General features: G+C 44.5%; 2 protein-coding genes across 11 annotated transcripts in view; one reads left to right on the plus strand and one right to left on the minus strand.

Annotated features, from left to right (window-relative positions):
• TERB2 (telomere repeat binding bouquet formation protein 2) overlaps positions 1-3,184 on the minus strand; it is a 446,275-nt gene extending 443,091 nt beyond the window's left edge. For both annotated transcript variants that reach the window (XM_078684969.1, XM_078684968.1), the window contains exon 1: positions 2,984-3,184. In XM_078684969.1, the coding sequence (XP_078541095.1) occupies positions 2,984-3,047 (64 nt within the window). In that variant the 5' untranslated portion in view covers positions 3,048-3,184. The remainder of the gene's footprint in view (positions 1-2,983) is intronic.
• Positions 3,185-3,189: 5 nt separating this feature from the next.
• Positions 3,190-21,378, plus strand: part of LOC144826538 (uncharacterized) — a 1,868,758-nt gene continuing 1,850,569 nt past the window's right edge. For 7 of the 9 annotated variants that reach the window (XR_013609839.1, XR_013609844.1, XR_013609840.1 and 4 more), the window contains exon 1: positions 3,190-3,325. The gene's annotated coding sequence lies outside the window, so the exon portion shown is untranslated. The other 2 variants (XR_013609843.1, XM_078684974.1) reach the window with 1 other exon arrangement.

The raw sequence follows: 21,378 nt of genomic DNA on the forward strand, positions 1-21,378 counted from the left end.
CTCTTGTAGTACTAGAACCGCTGGTTACAACTGTCACATGTGTTTTTATTTTTTTCTTCCTTCTTTTCCTACGGAAGGAGATGTGTTACGTTGGCACTTTTTCCCCCTCGCATTTGTTCCTTCCTTGTCCCCGTCCCTGCCGCGCGACCCGCATTTACATACTTGTGACGTAGGTACCCTTGCCTCTTGATATTGTCCCCTGCATGTTCCCGTCCCTGCAGCACGACCCTATTTGCATACATTACGTCAGATGGCGTGTTGTGTTGTCATCTGACAGCGAGTTAACTTAATGAGGACAGTTGCAGCTGTGTGAAGGGTCCGGAGACCTGGTGGGTGTTGTGTGGTTACTGCTTACTAAGTCAGTGTATACCAAAAATGTAAGAAAGAAAAATTTCTTTCTAGAGTCCCCTCACTCACCGGGGTTGCCCCACGGTGACATGCTTCATCATTGGGGCCATCCCAGTTCTCTACGAAAAGGGGCGTGCTGCGACAAGGCGACTACGCTGGAGCACTGGTTTTGTGAGATGACTATGTGTGGTGCTAGTGTGGTGATGGTGGAGTGGGTGTGAAATTAAAAATACCGTGCTAGTGGGCCTCAACAATTTATTTTGCTCCTAGTGTGGTATAAAAATTAAAAAGGGGTAACACTGTGTTCTAACTTTTACTGAGTTAGATCAGTGTTAAGGTCGACATGTTTCAAGCTCCCCCAAGCTTTTCCTCAGGACCATACAGGGTCCAGCCCTGTATTGCCACTCCTGTTTTCAATTGAAAAAGTATAATAATAAATACTAATTATTTATATTAATAATAAACGCTGTTGATAAAAAAACATGCGTGTAGTTGTACATACGGTTGGTATTGTACTCGTAATGATAAACGAGTGTTTGTTAACACCCCATGGTCTTAGGCAAGGGCAGGAACGCCTCGTGGAAACATTGTTCCTATCGGCAGACCCGCTCGGTAATACCTGATGCTTCCTCACCCGACCGCAGTATGCGAGGAAGCATCAGGTATTACCGAGCGGGTCTGCCGATAGGAACAATGTTTCCACGAGGCGTTCCTGCCCTTGCCTAAGACCATGGGGTGTTAACAAACACTCGTTTATCATTACGAGTACAATACCAACCGTATGTACAACTACACGCATGTTTTTTTATCAACAGCGTTTATTATTAATATAAATAATTAGTATTTATTATTATACTTTTTCAATTGAAAACAGGAGTGGCAATACAGGGCTGGACCCTGTATGGTCCTGAGGAAAAGCTTGGGGGAGCTTGAAACATGTCGACCTTAACACTGATCTAACTCAGTAAAAGTTAGAACACAGTGTTACCCCTTTTTAATTTTTATACCACACTAGGAGCAAAATAAATTGTTGAGGCCCACTAGCACGGTATTTTTAATTTCACACCCACTCCACCATCACCACACTAGCACCACACATAGTCATCTCACAAAACCAGTGCTCCAGCGTAGTCGCCTTGTCGCAGCACGCCCCTTTTCGTAGAGAACTGGGATGGCCCCAATGATGAAGCATGTCACCGTGGGGCAACCCCGGTGAGTGAGGGGACTCTAGAAAGAAATTTTTCTTTCTTACATTTTTACCGCATACTGCGTGTCGGGTGAGGAAGCATCAGGTATTACCGAGCGGGTCTGCCGATAGGAACAATGTTTCCACGAGGCGTTCCTGCCCTTGCCTAAGACCATGGGGTGTTAACAAACACTCGTTTATCATTACGAGTACAATACCAACCGTATGTACAACTACACGCATGTTTTTTTATCAACAGCGTTTATTATTAATATAAATAATTAGTATTTATTATTATACTTTTTCAATTGAAAACAGGAGTGGCAATACAGGGCTGGACCCTGTATGGTCCTGAGGAAAAGCTTGGGGGAGCTTGAAACATGTCGACCTTAACACTGATCTAACTCAGTAAAAGTTAGAACACAGTGTTACCCCTTTTTAATTTTTATACCACACTAGGAGCAAAATAAATTGTTGAGGCCCACTAGCACGGTATTTTTAATTTCACACCCACTCCACCATCACCACACTAGCACCACACATAGTCATCTCACAAAACCAGTGCTCCAGCGTAGTCGCCTTGTCGCAGCACGCCCCTTTTCGTAGAGAACTGGGATGGCCCCAATGATGAAGCACGTCACCGTGGGGCAACCCCGGTGAGTGAGGGGACTCTAGAAAGAAATTTTTCTTTCTTACATTTTTGGTATACACTGACTTAGTAAGCAGTAACCACACAACACCCACCAGGTCTCCGGACCCTTCACATAGGGTTCCTATATTGCAAATACTGACTGGAGGCCGACCTGGTTGGGTTTAACCTCCTTCTCCCTCTATTTTTTGTTTAGACAGTTGCAGCTGTCCATGATATTGAGCTGGTGACCGGAGCGCTCCGTCGGTGTGTCGTATTTACTTAAAATAAAGTGACACTTTCAAAAGTACTGTGTGTCTACTTTACAAATACCTATGAAAACTGGTTCTAAATTGCTTTGTATCCTAAAACATGCTGTCGCTGCATTGTAATTTACATACTGAATTCTCTTCTCAAAGATCATCGTCTGTAATCTATAAAAGTATCCAACACAAAACATGCTTAGTCTAATTCTAATCGTTTCGTCCAATATGTTTAACACACACAATATTACGCCCATTTGAGTAACTGGCTGAGGATTGCATCACGCTACTCCAAATTGCTTTAAGTGTTAGCCCCACCTCAATTTTGTGGATAACACTTCGCCCAAAAGTTCTGATCTAGTAACGCCCCTATCTCTCATATGACCACAATAAAATAGTAACGCAAGGCTCACAATGTATTATGGTTATAAACTATTAAAGGCTAGAGTTGATCTAACACCAACAATATGACTAGGCGGTTCATTTGCAATTTGATACTTTTATATTAAATCAAGATGCACGCATGTTGTCGAAAGTAGTAGGCTACATCGCACTCACCCCAAAACTCGCAAAGCTCCCGGTCCACACTTTGGGAAAACCATGCCTTACCGCAGCTGAACATGAGCTCAACTGAGATGGCGGTGACTATACGAACGCCAGGAACGCACCGCGGGTGTTAATACAGAACCGGAAGGAACATGCTAGGATTTTGCTGAGCGAATCTTGCCCCGGAAAGAGTACTGGGGCTGCAAAGGTTAAATAGACGTGGTGACGTTCTGTAGTGCTAGCTGAACTCGGGTGAAGAATAAATTACCTGTCTGACTATTTATACAAAATTACTTGCGCCTAGGCACTCCTCCCAATGTTCTCTAGTTTTTGCATTAATCCCGCCTGACAGAGGTAGGCACGCGCACTTGCCGTTTATTATTTTTTTTGCCTCTGGTTGGCGCAGGGGGAGAAGTCGACCCCGGTGCGGCCTTGCCCGTTGGCTCATGTTGTGACGTAATGCGTGCAGTTGGCCGAGATAACTAGTAAGTTAGAGGCACCACTGAATAACTCCTACTTTTTCCAGCTTGTCCACGGATATTTAATTTCTCCATGTTGGGTACAAGCACAAAAATAGAGAACTATTCTTTGTGACGTACGTACTTGGACACCGCATTCCTTTCAAAACACAAGAGGCCAACAATATAGATAACCGCGAAAACTTAACTTTATGTTATGGGGTCGCGATCAAATCAGACAATGGCTCATTATCTGTGGGAGGGGCTTGAACTAGTCTGGGGGCATATATTTAGCGACTCTGATCTCCGTGAGACGCGTGGGACAGCCACGGATATAAATTCAGCTCTCTGAGATGACACTGACAAGCAAGGTCGAAAGGGGAAAGAAAAAGTGACCAATGCTTATAAATTGGGACAGTTTTCAACTTGCTGTAAAAAGTTTAGCAAAGTATGGAAGACTAAATGGATCTGAGTTTGCTGCAGACAATGTTTGTTTTAATATCAGGGAAATCAACAGTAAAAAAAACAGTCTTGGCAGATCTTACAGCAGACCAATAAAACAGCCAAAAAATCGACCGTACACCCTGATCTGTCAGACCAGCCTACACGCATAGCCTGATTGTGCTACAGGCCATTAAAGCAAGTAGCTCCGCGCTTATAATGGCCACGCTTATAATGGCTGGTATAAGGGCAGACCTTGAGCATTGCAATGTTTTCCTTCATGTTTCTCCCTATCTAAATGTAGAACATTATACTCTTAGTGGATGGAATATATTAACAACCTTATAGCCCTACTCCCTTGGTCTATACCTCTTGTAAAAGATCCTCTCCTTTTTTTAAAATTCCGGTACAGAGCCTTTAACAACCAGTATAGCACTAGGCCGCAGGATATACTCCACCCCTCTGACGGCTCAATGACTGGTGCTGTGCCCTGATCATTCTAGTGTCAGCTCATTTCAACCTGACGTGCGGCACTGGGCAAGTCTTGGTTGAGTCAGGTCCATTACTAGAGATGCACCCTTATGTAACATGCTCATGTAAAGCACTCAAATATCTGCAGGTCGAGTTTGCGCTATATAAAAACTGCAACAACATAAAATTGCAGAGCCAAATTAAGGGTCTGGGTGAGTTCTAAGAGCCCAAGCAGGACCAAGTCTTGAAAATGTTTGGCAAGTAAACTTCAACAAACACAATTTAAAATTATGATAAAGAAGACTCTTCAAAATCCGAAAAAGTGTATTTTGAAACGGATAAGTATTTCAGTTTACTACATCAGATTATATCACTGCATTGAGGGACGTTTATTAAAAGGGACCGTTTTTAAACATTGACTTAAAATATTCATGCTCTCCACACCCCACAATGACAACAATGCCATCAGTGAATTAAGAGGAAAGTCTGTTGGTGTGAACACTATATGTGATCTAGACTCTTACATGGATCAAAATTATATTCTATTTAATTTAAATCACACGCAAGAGAGGTGCCTATAGCATGCACCCGAACTCCTGTATTTCAAAGTGCTGTCAAAAGTAATAAGGGAAAAGAAAGCACAGTGAAATAAAATATTTGCCTTGAATTACAGTTAGGTCAAGCAGGCAAGCTGGGGAAAAAGCTCTGGGTTTCCCAATGTGCTGTTCAGCAACTAAATATATATCTCTTTCCAGCTTCTGTTTTACATCAAATGTTAATGTGTTTTCCTTCATTCTTGGCCTGTGCGGCAGGTAGAAGCCACATGAAAGCTTGGCTCGGTTTGCGATCGACGTCCGAATAGGACCTCAAGCTGAGCAAATCCAGGCACCTATCTCGAGCTTTCAGTGGTTTTCCCAACTCTACTCCTTACTGCATACCTTTCGACTTTTCTAAACAAAAATGAGGATGATACAGTCACTCTATTGCAAATAACCCTAGTGGGTTACCGAAGTACTGGGGTTTGTTACCAAGGTGTCGATTTTTGAACATTGTAGCATTGTAAACACTACTTTATAATGTAGCTTTTAGAAGCCATAAACAACACTTTACATTTGGATTTGACGATCACTCCTCAATGAGCTTTTGGAAGTTTTGTGTTAACTGGAGCATTTGAAAGTATGTTAGGCCTGTAAAATTGGTCAGGACTGATGTAAAATAAATTATATTACCTTATAGGAGGAAGTGATGGAGGTGATCTTCTTCAATGATTTTTCACAATCAGAGAAATTGTACATTTTTCATGCACGCTAGACATGTAACATTGGCTAGAACTAAAAAGACAAAGATCATTTTAAGGGAGTTGGGGGTTGCACTGTCTCTAGAAAAATATTCTAAGACATTTTATGAGAAATTGAGTATTTTAAGTATATTAAAACAGTAACATTGGTCATGACTGATTTGTCTTACCTATTTCTTTATGGGAGTTGGGGATGTAAGCGGGGTCTTGCAAATGTTATGGGAGAGAACACATGTTAAAACACATCGGGCCAGTAGCATTGATCACAACTTTATCACAGCCCACTTTAAGAGGTGCTTGTGGGCTCACCCATCACAATAAATGTAATTTCAACACACAGCATTGCTAAAGAGGGTGAAATAACTATTTTCAAAACAGAGTTGCTGACGATATTACTGATTAAAATGATAGGCGTATCCTTATTTATGAGCACCGGCAGCATTTTACCTTTATTGTTATATGGTGCATTATGCCACAATTCTGGGTGCTTTAAGTAGCTGGTGTTACTATTACACAAGTAAATGGTACTTTTTTGGACGCTGAGTCTGTATTGCAGGATTCAAATTCTCGACCTGCAGATCTCCACAAGTGTTAGGGAAGAACTGTCAACTCCCTGAACAATCATGTTACATCATAAATAACATGAATGATTTTTTAACTGCTAGAGAGTTAATTATGTGACCAAATTAGAAATAAACAATATATATGTATATTACCTACTGGCAGTCGCGAGTAGGTAGTTTTAGTTAGGACCAAAGTTTTCACAGGAAAAGCATTGTTTGTTTTGACAATAACTTTAGCGCCGCTCAGGAGAGTGAATTTAATAAAATATCTTCTTGTCCATAGGGCAGGTTGCTTCATAAATCTACTCTCCTGTAACAAAATTAACTTGTCCCTTTTGTGAAATGTAATGCGAGGACAAATTATGGCAGTAATCTCATTATATAAGAGCTCCGAAATAGCCTCTCTGAATATGTCAGGGCTCCTTTCGTAGTATGGTTTGAGTACTAGCAATTCCCTTATGTTGCCACGTTTCCGCAGATCTACATACTTGGGCTGAATGTAATGGTAAGTAAAAGTTCCAGGGTTGGAATGCTATTTTAAGTCTGTGCAAACCTACTAACCTGTATGTTTTAAGTGTTTTCTCCAATCTTTCTCTGTTCTTTTTCCCTACTGAGAAAGGTTGGAAATTTACTGCTGACAATGGCAGACATAAAACTCCTTCCATAGTTGGGGAAAAAGTGGTTGGAGGGAAAGTGAACTTGCAAACACTCATATTTTGGCATGGGCAAATCTAGACCTGCACATTTGCTCATGGTAAAATGCAGTTCAAAAATATTTTCTAGGAGTACTATTTCTTGGGCTACTTCTGTAAAGGCTTGTGAATTCATGAAAGCCGTATATCTGCACATAATGCAAGGATATGGGTGCACTTTTGAGATTTTATTTAATAATTGGGCCCCTAATTAGGTCCGGTGTTAACCACTACCTTTTGTGTTTATTAAAATTATGTCTCTATCTCTCTCTCTCTGTCTGTGTATCGGCTAGCTTCACTGTGAGTGGCATCTTACTGACAGAGTAGTTTTGTTCAGTGCCAGGATGTACTGTGGCAATGTTTTCATTTTAAGACCAAAACAATTTCTGCTTTTTCCAATGTTTGTTATAATAGTTAGGGCTCAGCAGCTCCCACACCAATAAGGTTTTACAAAAACCATGCCAGAACAAGTTATGTTATGTTATGTTATGTGCCTTTTATATAGCGCACGGCTACTCGATATGAGTGTCCCGGCGCTTTCCACCTGGAGCTCAGAGTAAAAATAACACAACACAGCAAAAATAAGAAAAAAACAAAGAAGGAGAGCAATAAAAAGAATAAGCAGTAATAAAACAAACTACAAATTAAAAAGCCAGGTCTTCAGGCTTTTCCTGAACTGGAGCAGACTGGCAGTGCTACGAAGCGAAAGAGGGAGCGAATTCCACAGCTGGGGAGCTCTGCAGCTAAAAGAACGCCCTCCCACACGGGCCTTCCTCACCCGCGGTACCACCGCTTTATAGAGGGATTCCGAACGCAGGGAGCGGACCGGTCGATAGAAGGCCAGTCTCCGCCGCAGATATCCAGCCCCTGATCCAAACAGGGCTTTATGCATCAAAGTCAGGGATTTAAACTGGATCCGCTTCCGGATGGGCAGCCAGTGTAGTGCCTGTAGCAGCCCGGAAGCTCGAGCTCGTCTGCGCAGGCCAAAAATAGCCCGGGCGGCAGAGTTCTGCACCACCTGTAGGCGCTGAACCAGGTAGTCAGGGAGGCCGAGAAAGAGGGCATTAGCATAGTCTAGCCTTGAGCCGACAAGAGCCTGCACAGTAATCCTCCTGTGCTCCTCAGACAACAGAGGCAGGAATTTACGGAGCATTTTCAAGATTCCGTAGCAGGTGCCAGCCAGACCAAGGATGTGAGTTCGCAGCGACAGCTGGTTGTCTAGCTTGACACCCAGATTTTTAGCCACCGAGGAGGACTGTGCCGGAGGGCTCATGTCGGACGGCCACCATTGCTGCCACTCCGGATCGGCGACGCAACCGAAGAATAGAACCTCAGACTTGCCTGAGTTGGCCCTCAGACTGCTCCGCTGGAACCAGTCGAAGACCAATACAAGGCAGTCCCGAATTCTCTCTCCATCAAACTCTTGGTCTTTCCCGCATGTGAAGAGGAGTTGCGTATCGTCGGCATAAGAGACGATCTGGGCCCCATATGCCTCCACCAAGGCCGCCAAAGGGGACATAAATATGTTAAACAGCGTGGGGCTCAACACAGAACCCTGTGGAACCCCGACTCCTAGTGGCGGCATCTCGGCAGAACTCTGGGAAACCCAGACCGTCTGGCGGCGGCCTTCAAGAAAAGAAGTAAACCACCTGAGCACCGTCCCCCTGAGGCCGATGTCATATAGCCTAGCTAAAAGCGTTTTATGGGGGACGGTGTCGAAGGCCGCCGATAGGTCTAACATGACCAACATGGCCCTGCCGCCGACATCCAAGGTCTCCCTGATGATCTCAGTAACCTCCAGCAAAGCCGTTTCCGTGCTGAAATTAGGGCGGAAACCGGATTGGGATATATGGAGCAGATTGTTAGCTTCCAAAAAGCTCGACAAGACACCGTGGACGTGTTTTTCCGTAAGCTTCGCTAGAGCCGGAAGAAGCGAAATTGGCCTATAGTTGGCCAGGGCCTCGATGTCGAGACCCGGTTTTTTTTAGGAGGGGGATCACCATCGCTCTTTTCCAAGAGCTAGGGACCCTCCCCTCCCTCAAGGAGGCATTGAGGATGGGGTTGACCAGTGGATTCACCACTGCCGCCATCCCGGCCAGAAATTTGGCAGGGCAGGGGTCAAGTGGCGAGCCAGATTTAAGATTGGCCAACAACGATCTGGACGCCACGCATTGACAAAACCAAGAGGCTGCCCAACAATTTCAGACCTATTGGCTTTACCATTGCTTGTTTATTTTTATGTTTTCCTTTACCTTATTCAAACTGGTTACACTGATTGTCCATTATGAATATTTCTGGGAAATACTAGCATACATCAACACATGTTACTAAATCATGCTGCAAAGAAATGGTACCTGGCATTTTACAGTTTAGCTAAATGTTTTTGCATTTTTTTTGTGAACATTTTATTTTGAAAGCAAAGAATCATCAATCTTGGTTTCAAGCTTCTGCATATATTTGCATCTAATCAGAAAGTATTCTGTGAGCCTTATACATAGCCTCAGATTGCTAAACATTGAAAACGTGTGTACACATTTTTATAATGGAATCACTGTCAGTAGTGGTGCAGTCTGAGCTTACAACGTTTACTTGAAGCTCTCACCCTAATAATAAAAGCTTTGCTTTAATGAACCATAAGTACAAAATTTGAACAGCATTAAGACATAGACACAAATATTACCGTAACTGCAGGCAATGCCTTTACCCGATCCACATTGTGGTACTGTAAACTGACAGCCAAATGGTTTGATCTGTAGTGGGTTGGGCCTACTTGTCCCAAGGATAAAATACACATAAAAATGTGTTGCCTTTGACCCCAGACAATATGTCCCGGGTGTTCGGCTATAGGAATTCCACATCCCTGCGCCGCTTGACGAATCTTTACAAAAGTTTAAAAAAAAGTCCCCTTTTTGGTTCAGCTTCTATATTGAAAGTTTCAGGGTGGTCCGTCAAGTGGAGGCCTAGAAAAAAGTGGTCCCAAACACGTTTTCCCCATTATTATGTATGGGGATTTTTCATTTTTTGAACAAGACTACAGCCTGAACCGCATAACAGAATTACACCAAATTTGGCAGAAAGCTAAGCTAAATGTTGGCCAGGAAAGTGTGCTTTTTGTAATTTGGTTTAAATCCGTTCAGCAGTTTCAAAGACATTTAGTTTTAAAAAATATAGATATCTGGTAGTCCAAAATCCTTCTGAAACCCTACTAAAATTGAATTGGCTGGCAACACTTCAACCAGGAAGTGTTGGCAGCCATCTTGAGACTCGGTTTAACTGAGTCCCACAAAAAATGTAAAAGAAAAGGGGCAGGGTAGAAACACACTGACCCCCTAGGCCTCCTGGGAGGGGGGGTTCCCACTGGTACCCCGCATAGCCCCAAAAAAAGTCCCTGGACCACCACCTCCCTGGGGCTTTATTGTAAAATATGCCAGGGGGCCGCATGGACCCCCTGCTGCCCTGGGGGCCGCCTCCTCCCCGGGGCTTTAATTGGAAAAAATGTGGGTGGCGCAAACTCCCCTGCAGCCCTGAGGGCCTTCACCTTTCTGGGACTTTTATTTTTACATTTAGTGGAGGGGGGTGCGCGGCCCACCCGCAGCCCTGGGGATCACCACCTCCTCGGGGCCAATAGTAACAAAGGAGCCCTAGATGGCCCTGGAGACCACCACTCCTCAGGGCAGGCTGCAGCAATGTCCCAGGATACCCACCCAGGCCTTAAATAGGGCCAGGAGGAGGGCTGTGGGCCATAATTGGCAAGGGAAGTGGGGCTACGCAGACCCCTTCCCTAAAAAAAAAAAAAAGCCCGGCAACTCACCGAAGGCCCTGCCCCCATTCTCCAACACTCTCCTAACATGCATACTGGGATGCTGCTGGTTGGGGGATGCATTCTGGTATACTTCTGAGGGCCTCGGGACTAAAGTGGACTTCTTCCCCCAACCAGTAGTGTGCCAGAAGTGCGTTTGCACAGTAGCGGAGGAAGTGGACGTGGCCTCTGATGACCTCTCAGCAATCCAGCTGTGTGGGTCTTACTGGAGGTAACAGGAGGGGTAGTTGGCCCCCAAGGACCCTCAAGAGCCAAGGGGACTTCATCCCCCAACTAGCAGTGCTCCAGGAGGTGGGTTTGCAGAGAGGTGGAGAAAGAGGGCGTGGCCACCAAAAACCACTCAGCAATCAGCTGTGAGGGTCTTACTGGAGGTAACAGGCGGGGTAGGTGGCTCCCAAGAACCATCAAGAGCCAAGAGGACTTCATCCCCCTACTGGTAGTGCGCCAGGAGGCTCGCTAGTAGAGTGTTGGAGATAGAGGGCGAGGCCTCCGACAACCTCTCAGCAATCCTGTTGTGTGGGACTTACTGGCGATAACAGGAGGGGTAGTTAGCCCCAAGGATGTTTTTTGAATGAATGATGATATTTATAGAGCTCAATCTTCACTCCGGGGAGCATCTTGGCACTGTGGGAAAGACTGGGCAGGGTCTTTGGTGAGGAATTAGAAGGACCAACTGGTGGGAGGGTCAGATAAGTGATAGCACTAACTAGTCTAGGGCCGCAAAGATCCAGGTTTTTAGGAGTTTCTTGAACAGAGGTTCAGACTGAGCCAGTCTCAGATGGCTGGGCAAGGCATTCCATTATTTGTTCCAAGAACTGCTATCGACTTTCCTCTTCTAGATGAGAGGTGGAAGGCAGGAGGTGCCAGGAGATTTTCAGAGGATGATCGCAGAAGGCTATGGTAATTTATGGTTTGATTCTGGTTTTTTAAGTACGTGGGTCCTGAGTCATTGAGGGTTTTAAAAATGATTACTAGGAGTTTGAAGATAATCCTTTTATGTATGGGCAGCCAGTGGAGTGTTTTGAGTGATGTGGCGGCCGAGGACCTACTGAGTTGTCTTAATACCAGCCGGCCTGCCGCGTTCTGGACTGTCTGTAGTCTTTTCCTTACCACCTTATTTGCTCCGGCATACAGGTTGTTGCAGTAACCCAGGCGAGACAGAATTAGGGCTACTGCCACTGACTTTCTGGCTGTCAGAGGAAGCAAGTAAAAAAACTTTTTTAGGGTTTTTATCATGTGGAAGCACATGCCTGCTACTCAGTGCGCTTGCTGGTGGAAGGAAAGTGTATGATCGAATCAGATCCCTAGGTTTCTCACAGAGTCTATTGTGTTAGGGGGTGGTGCTGTTTCGGTCAGCCACCATTGTTTGGGTATGAAGATGTTGGATTTACCAAGCAGCATAGTCTCTGTTTTTTGGCTGTTGCATTTGAGGTGGTTTGCTTTCATCCAGTCCATGACTGCTGAAATGCAGTTCTGGAATTTTTCTTCAGCTGTTGTGGAATTTTTGTCAATAGTGAGAATTAGTTGAGTGCCATCTGCGTATGAGCTGGACTCGAGATCAAAGGATGCAATCTGATTGAGTAATGGTCTCATATAAAGATTAAAAAGCGTTAGGCTCAAGGCAGAGCCCTGGTGGACTCCAGAGAGCAGTTGTTTTTCAGTTGATTTAAAGTTGCCTAAGGTAACTATTTGTCTCCTGTTGTCCACATTTCCCAAGTCCGTCTGCCAGGATGTCATGAGAGACCGTGTCGAACGTAGTCGATAGGTCCAATGGAATCAGTACTGCATTTTTACCTTGGTCTAACGCAAATTTTAAGGTTTCTGATGTATGGAGCAGCACTGATTCTGTTGAATGTCCAGGCCTGAAACCCGATTTCTCGGGTTTGAGAATGTTAGCTTCTTGTAGATAGGTGTTTAGTTGCGTATTGACTAGCTTCTCAGTAATTTTACTCTGGCTTGGTAGCAGCGAAATAGGTCTGATATTGGAGAGAGTCGTCGGGTCAAGCAATTTTTTGGGGGGCAGGGATTTGACCGTAGTAGCTATTTTCCAGTTGTCCGGTACTTTTGCTTGTTTAAGAGAGAAGTTAATTATACTATTGATTATGGGGTTTATGATGTCAATGAGAGCATGTAGGATTTTTTAGAGGGCAAGGATCGAGGGAGGACCCTGATTTACATGCTAGAATGGCTTGTCGAGACTGTTCCAAGCTAATCTCCTTGAAACAGTTAAGCCCATTTCCATTTTCTAGGGCCCTTGTTTCTGTGGGCGGGGCATTGGTGTTCTTAAATTATTTTTTAGATCTTTTATTTTATTGGCAAAATATTCCGCTATCTGGTCACATAGGAATTGGTACAGCAAGATTTCAAGTTCTAATACTTTAGGGTCTATGAAGGATTTTACGATGATAAAGATCATTTGCTGGTTGGACTCTGCTTGGTTGATGAGGTGGGAGTAGTATTCTCTCTTTCCTATTCTAATTTGTTGGTGATATTTTTTAAGGGCTACTTTAAAGGTGGTGAGCTCTTCTTGTTTATAGTTTTTTCTCCATGGTCGGTCGTTTTTTTTTTTGCACTGGTCTTGTAGCTCTTTAAGTATAGGGGTGAACCATTTGCCAGAGTTTTTGTTAGACAGTCTTTTATTGTGTGAGGCGAGAGGATCCAGGGCATTGGCTACTGATGTCATCCAGTCATTAAACATGTTTGAGTCTATTGATCGGTCCCCTGTTAGGATAGGTTTATCCGATTCTGCTGTTACATACAGGTTAGGGTTAGTTAGCATTTTTCTCCAATTTCGTCCTGTTTTAGGATCAGGTTGACTGTTTTAGGATCAGGTTGACTGGAGTTTTTCCTGGGATGTTTAAAAATGGGGCAGTCAATCCTGAACGGAATAAGCATGTGAGGGGGCCAACTTCCCCTCTTGTTACCTGCAGTAAGTCCCACAGAGCGGGATAGCTAAGTGGTCTTTGGAGGCCATGCCCCCTTTCTCCACCACACTGCAGACCAAGTAGCCCTCCTGGTACCTCCAGTAATTCCTACATCGGGATTCCTGATAGCCGGTCGTAGGTCCAGCACCCTTTCTCCACCACTCTGCAAACGCGACTACTACTTAAAAAACAAAAAATATAACAGTGGTTACGGAGATGTCGTAGATAGGAATTAGCATTTAACTCCTTGGCTGCGGAGTTCATTTTTCCAAGGTGCTGGGAGTGCAGGGGGTGGACACAGTGCCGCGGTGCTCAGGGCGGCTCCCGGCCATCATGAGTCACGGTAGTCATGTGCTCATGATGGCCGGGAGGCGTCCGAACTCCACCCACTGATTAATTCGCCCGCACAAGCAGGGAATTAATCGCGTGAGGGCGGAGCGGCAACGTTTGGACGAATCCCGGCAGTCATGAGCATATGACTACCGTGACTCCTGACGGCCGGGAGCCGTCCTGAGCACGGAACCAGTTAAAAAACTTTAGAAATTCACTGAAAGAAATAAAGGTTCTAGGGAAGATATAGTTCAGAAATGCAATAGAAATTAAATGAAAAAAACAAAGGTTACAAGCACGTTCTAGTTGGGCTCAGGTTTCACTCTAACAAAACCGATTAAATTCAGCAGTTATAGTTAGTTGAGCTAACTATAACTCACGCTCCCTGCAATGCATTGTTTATGACCTCACATGTTACATCACTCATGACATGGTCAGTGACATCACTCATGACATCTCAAATGACATCACTGATTATTTAATCCACAGGATCACTGACGCACCCACTCACACCCCCATAGAACATTTCATACACCCACTCCCACACAGCCATTCACAAACCCATTCACTTACCCATACCAGTACTTACACACACAGTGATTCATAGATCCACACACACATCCACTCACTCACCCATACAGCAATTCATACACCCACTCAGTCACTAATACAGCCACTGACATTTCCACGTATACATCTACGCAGCCACTCACACACTGAGTCAGTCACCCAGAGAGCTACTCATAAACCTAGTCACTCACCCATTTAGTCATTCACACAGCCACTTACTCAGCCATACAGATACACACACCCACTCACCCATACAGATACAAACACACACTCACTTATACAGTCACTGACACAAGCACACACTCACCCAGACAATCACTTATATACCCCATCACTCACCTATACTGCCTTTCACCTACCCAGTTCCACACTCATATACCACTGGCACGTCCACTTACTCACTGACACAGCCATGCACACACTCACTCACCCATACACTCCCTTACACACGCACTCACTAATCGATACAGCCACTAACTCACCCACTCACTCATCCATACAGGCAGTCACACACACCCTCACTCACCCACACAGACACTCAGACAACCATACAGGTACACAGACAGCCAATCACTCACCAATACAGACACTCACGTACCCACTCACACACCCATAGATATTTAACAATCATAAACTTTTTAAAAACACAGTCACTGGATGATGTCATCAGTGATGTCATTTGAGATGTCATCAGTGATGTCACTGACCTTGCCATGAGTGATGTAATATGTGAGGTCATAAGCCGTGCAATGCGGGTGGTGCGAGTTATAGTTCGCTCAGCAAACTATAACTGCTTAATTTCATTGGTTTTGTACGAGTGAAAGCTGAACCTAACTATAACGTCCCTATAACCCTTTGTTTTTTCAATGAAAAAAACGTATATATATATATATATATATATATTCAAACAATGTTTAAGTCCCTGAGGAAAAAAACCAATGGTCACACCTGAAAACTTGATTTCTGCTCCTTTAATGGTGAAAAAACAGCGGCTTGTGGCATAATCCTGACATGTTTCGTTCCAACATGGAACTTCCTCAAAGGTAAGCCTGGCTCTGAGCACAACCAACATCCGGTTTTTAAAGTCATTTCATTTGCCCCAATGGCATTCTTTCATGGAGTCATTTCCGTTTTTGCAATGGCTTGTGGGATTTGTGGTTGCGCTTTTTTCCGTTTATTTTGTGTCACAGTTCGATTTCTTTGACATGGTTTTCCTTGTTGCTTCTTGTCTCTCCACTGTTCTATCCATGATGTCTTTACGTTTTGAGACCTCTGTTCGAAACTGTGATGCAAAAGGAAACAGTTTATAATTGAAACCCTCCAGTGGGTAGAGCGTTGTGCTGCTGATTTTTACAGCGCAATTAGCACTGTGTATATGTCGCAGTCCTTTTGTTTCCCCATCCGATTGTTTTTCAGTTTGTTTTCCGTTTCGTTCGTGTGTCCGTCCGTGGTGTTATTTTTCCCCTGTTGATTTGGAATTTACAGACACTTGGCTCGGATCCTTGATTCAAAAGGCTGGCGCTTTCCACATTAGGCAGAACGTTTTCACGGGTCAGTTCACGTTTGGAACTGACTCACAAACCAATACCGAGGTCCAGTCCTCGGCGGCACCAATCCCCCTATATTCGGTTGCACCGAGTCACACAGCAAGGTTCTAGGCGGGAGACATGAGGCGCTCTTGTGGTGGTGTGGAACCTTCGGCAGAACCGCGCCGATACTTATTCAAACAATGTTTAAGTCCCTGAGGAAAAAAACCAATGGTCACACCTGAAAACTTGATTTCTGCTCCTTTAATGGTGAAAAAACAGCGGCTTGTGGCATAATCCTGACATGTTTCGTTCCAACATGGAACTTCCTCAAAGGTAAGCCTGGCTCTGAGCACAACCAACATCCGGTTTTTAAAGTCATTTCATTTGCCCCAATGGCATTCTTTCATGGAGTCATTTCCGTTTTTGCAATGGCTTGTGGGATTTGTGGTTGCGCTTTTTTCCGTTTATTTTGTGTCACAGTTCGATTTCTTTTACATGGTTTTCCTTGTTGCTTCTTGTCTCTCCACTGTTCTATCCATGATGTCTTTACGTTTTGAGACCTCTGTTCGAAACTGTGATGCAAAAGGAAACAGTTTATAATTGAAACCCTCCAGTGGGTAGAGCGTTGTGCTGCTGATTTTTACAGCGCAATTAGCACTGTGTATATGTCGCAGTCCTTTTGTTTCCCCATCCGATTGTTTTTCAGTTTGTTTTCCGTTTCGTTCGTGTGTCCGTCCGTGGTGTTATTTTTCCCCTGTTGATTTGGAATTTACAGACACTTGGCTCGGATCCTTGATTCAAAAGGCTGGCGCTTTCCACATTAGGCAGAACGTTTTCACGGGTCAGTTCACGTTTGGAACTGACTCACAAACCAATACCGAGGTCCAGTCCTCGGCGGCACCAATCCCCCTATATTCGGTTGCACCGAGTCACACAGCAAGGTTCTAGGCGGGAGACATGAGGCGCTCTTGTGGTGGTGTGGAACCTTCGGCAGAACCGCGCCGATACTTATTCAAACAATGTTTAAGTCCCTGAGGAAAAAAACCAATGGTCACACCTGAAAACTTGATTTCTGCTCCTTTAATGGTGAAAAAACAGCGGCTTGTGGCATAATCCTGACATGTTTCGTTCCAACATGGAACTTCCTCAAAGGTAAGCCTGGCTCTGAGCACAACCAACATCCGGTTTTTAAAGTCATTTCATTTGCCCCAATGGCATTCTTTCATGGAGTCATTTCCGTTTTTGCAATGGCTTGTGGGATTTGTGGTTGCGCTTTTTTCCGTTTATTTTGTGTCACAGTTCGATTTCTTTTACATGGTTTTCCTTGTTTCTTCTTGTCTCTCCACTGTTCTATCCATGATGTCTTTACGTTTTGAGACCTCTGTTCGAAACTGTGATGCAAAAGGAAACAGTTTATAATTGAAACCCTCCAGTGGGTAGAGCGTTGTGCTGCTGATTTTTACAGCGCAATTAGCACTGTGTATATGTCGCAGTCCTTTTGTTTCCCCATCCGATTGTTTTTCAGTTTGTTTTCCGTTTCGTTCGTGTGTCCGTCCGTGGTGTTATTTTTCCCCTGTTGATTTGGAATTTACAGACACTTGGCTCGGATCCTTGATTCAAAAGGCTGGCGCTTTCCACATTAGGCAGAACGTTTTCACGGGTCAGTTCACGTTTGGAACTGACTCACAAACCAATACCGAGGTCCAGTCCTCGGCGGCACCAATCCCCCTATATTCGGTTGCACCGAGTCACACAGCAAGGTTCTAGGCGGGAGACATGAGGCGCTCTTGTGGTGGTGTGGAACCTTCGGCAGACCCGCGCCGATACTTATTCAAACAATGTTTAAGTCCCTGAGGAAAAAAACCAATGGTCACACCTGAAAACTTGATTTCTGCTCCTTTAATGGTGAAAAAACAGCGGCTTGTGGCATAATCCTGACATGTTTCGTTCCAACATGGAACTTCCTCAAAGGTAAGCCTGGCTCTGAGCACAACCAACATCCGGTTTTTAAAGTCATTTCATTTGCCCCAATGGCATTCTTTCATGGAGTCATTTCCGTTTTTGCAATGGCTTGTGGGATTTGTGGTTGCGCTTTTTTCCGTTTATTTTGTGTCACAGTTCGATTTCTTTTACATGGTTTTCCTTGTTGCTTCTTGTCTCTCCACTGTTCTATCCATGATGTCTTTACGTTTTGAGACCTCTGTTCGAAACTGTGATGCAAAAGGAAACAGTTTATAATTGAAACCCTCCAGTGGGTAGAGCGTTGTGCTGCTGATTTTTACAGCGCAATTAGCACTGTGTATATGTCGCAGTCCTTTTGTTTCCCCATCCGATTGTTTTTCAGTTTGTTTTCCGTTTCGTTCGTGTGTCCGTCCGTGGTGTTATTTTTCCCCTGTTGATTTGGAATTTACAGACACTTGGCTCGGATCCTTGATTCAAAAGGCTGGCGCTTTCCACATTAGGCAGAACGTTTTCACGGGTCAGTTCACGTTTGGAACTGACTCACAAACCAATACCGAGGTCCAGTCCTCGGCGGCACCAATCCCCCTATATTCGGTTGCACCGAGTCACACAGCAAGGTTCTAGGCGGGAGACATGAGGCGCTCTTGTGGTGGTGTGGAACCTTCGGCAGAACCGCGCCGATACTTATTCAAACAATGTTTAAGTCCCTGAGGAAAAAAACCAATGGTCACACCTGAAAACTTGATTTCTGCTCCTTTAATGGTGAAAAAACAGCGGCTTGTGGCATAATCCTGACATGTTTCGTTCCAACATGGAACTTCCTCAAAGGTAAGCCTGGCTCTGAGCACAACCAACATCCGGTTTTTAAAGTCATTTCATTTGCCCCAATGGCATTCTTTCATGGAGTCATTTCCGTTTTTGCAATGGCTTGTGGGATTTGTGGTTGCGCTTTTTTCCGTTTATTTTGTGTCACAGTTCGATTTCTTTTACATGGTTTTCCTTGTTTCTTCTTGTCTCTCCACTGTTCTATCCATGATGTCTTTACGTTTTGAGACCTCTGTTCGAAACTGTGATGCAAAAGGAAACAGTTTATAATTGAAACCCTCCAGTGGGTAGAGCGTTGTGCTGCTGATTTTTACAGCGCAATTAGCACTGTGTATATGTCGCAGTCCTTTTGTTTCCCCATCCGATTGTTTTTCAGTTTGTTTTCCGTTTCGTTCGTGTGTCCGTCCGTGGTGTTATTTTTCCCCTGTTGATTTGGAATTTACAGACACTTGGCTCGGATCCTTGATTCAAAAGGCTGGCGCTTTCCACATTAGGCAGAACGTTTTCACGGGTCAGTTCACGTTTGGAACTGACTCACAAACCAATACCGAGGTCCAGTCCTCGGCGGCACCAATCCCCCTATATTCGGTTGCACCGAGTCACACAGCAAGGTTCTAGGCGGGAGACATGAGGCGCTCTTGTGGTGGTGTGGAACCTTCGGCAGAACCGCGCCGATACTTATTCAAACAATGTTTAAGTCCCTGAGGAAAAAAACCAATGGTCACACCTGAAAACTTGATTTCTGCTCCTTTAATGGTGAAAAAACAGCGGCTTGTGGCATAATCCTGACATGTTTCGTTCCAACATGGAACTTCCTCAAAGGTAAGCCTGGCTCTGAGCACAACCAACATCCGGTTTTTAAAGTCATTTCATTTGCCCCAATGGCATTCTTTCATGGAGTCATTTCCGTTTTTGCAATGGCTTGTGGGATTTGTGGTTGCGCTTTTTTCCGTTTATTTTGTGTCACAGTTCGATTTCTTTTACATGGTTTTCCTTGTTGCTTCTTGTCTCTCCACTGTTCTATCCATGATGTCTTTACGTTTTGAGACCTCTGTTCGAAACTGTGATGCAAAAGGAAACAGTTTATAATTGAAACCCTCCAGTGGGTAGAGCGTTGTGCTGCTGATTTTTACAGCGCAATTAGCACTGTGTATATGTCGCAGTCCTTTTGTTTCCCCATCCGATTGTTTTTCAGTTTGTTTTCCGTTTCGTTCGTGTGTCCGTCCGTGGTGTTATTTTTCCCCTGTTGATTTGGAATTTACAGACACTTGGCTCGGATCCTTGATTCAAAAGGCTGGCGCTTTCCACATTAGGCAGAACGTTTTCACGGGTCAGTTCACGTTTGGAACTGACTCACAAACCAATACCGAGGTCCAGTCCTCGGCGGCACCAATCCCCCTATATTCGGTTGCACCGAGTCACACAGCAAGGTTCTAGGCGGGAGACATGAGGCGCTCTTGTGGTGGTGTGGAACCTTCGGCAGAACCGCGCCGATACTTATTCAAACAATGTTTAAGTCCCTGAGGAAAAAAACCAATGGTCACACCTGAAAACTTGATTTCTGCTCCTTTAATGGTGAAAAAACAGCGGCTTGTGGCATAATCCTGACATGTTTCGTTCCAACATGGAACTTCCTCAAAGGTAAGCCTGGCTCTGAGCACAACCAACATCCGGTTTTTAAAGTCATTTCATTTGCCCCAATGGCATTCTTTCATGGAGTCATTTCCGTTTTTGCAATGGCTTGTGGGATTTGTGGTTGCGCTTTTTTCCGTTTATTTTGTGTCACAGTTCGATTTCTTTTACATGGTTTTCCTTGTTTCTTCTTGTCTCTCCACTGTTCTATCCATGATGTCTTTACGTTTTGAGACCTCTGTTCGAAACTGTGATGCAAAAGGAAACAGTTTATAATTGAAACCCTCCAGTGGGTAGAGCGTTGTGCTGCTGATTTTTACAGCGCAATTAGCACTGTGTATATGTCGCAGTCCTTTTGTTTCCCCATCCGATTGTTTTTCAGTTTGTTTTCCGTTTCGTTCGTGTGTCCGTCCGTGGTGTTATTTTTCCCCTGTTGATTTGGAATTTACAGACACTTGGCTCGGATCCTTGATTCAAAAGGCTGGCGCTTTCCACATTAGGCAGAACGTTTTCACGGGTCAGTTCACGTTTGGAACTGACTCACAAACCAATACCGAGGTCCAGTCCTCGGCGGCACCAATCCCCCTATATTCGGTTGCACCGAGTCACACAGCAAGGTTCTAGGCGGGAGACATGAGGCGCTCTTGTGGTGGTGTGGAACCTTCGGCAGACCCGCGCCGATACTTATTCAAACAATGTTTAAGTCCCTGAGGAAAAAAACCAATGGTCACACCTGAAAACTTGATTTCTGCTCCTTTAATGGTGAAAAAACAGCGGCTTGTGGCATAATCCTGACATGTTTCGTTCCAACATGGAACTTCCTCAAAGGTAAGCCTGGCTCTGAGCACAACCAACATCCGGTTTTTAAAGTCATTTCATTTGCCCCAATGGCA

The sequence above is a fragment of the Lissotriton helveticus genome, chromosome 3_2 (assembly GCF_964261635.1).
Source record: "Lissotriton helveticus chromosome 3_2, aLisHel1.1, whole genome shotgun sequence".
Classification (NCBI taxonomy): domain Eukaryota; kingdom Metazoa; phylum Chordata; class Amphibia; order Caudata; family Salamandridae; genus Lissotriton; species Lissotriton helveticus.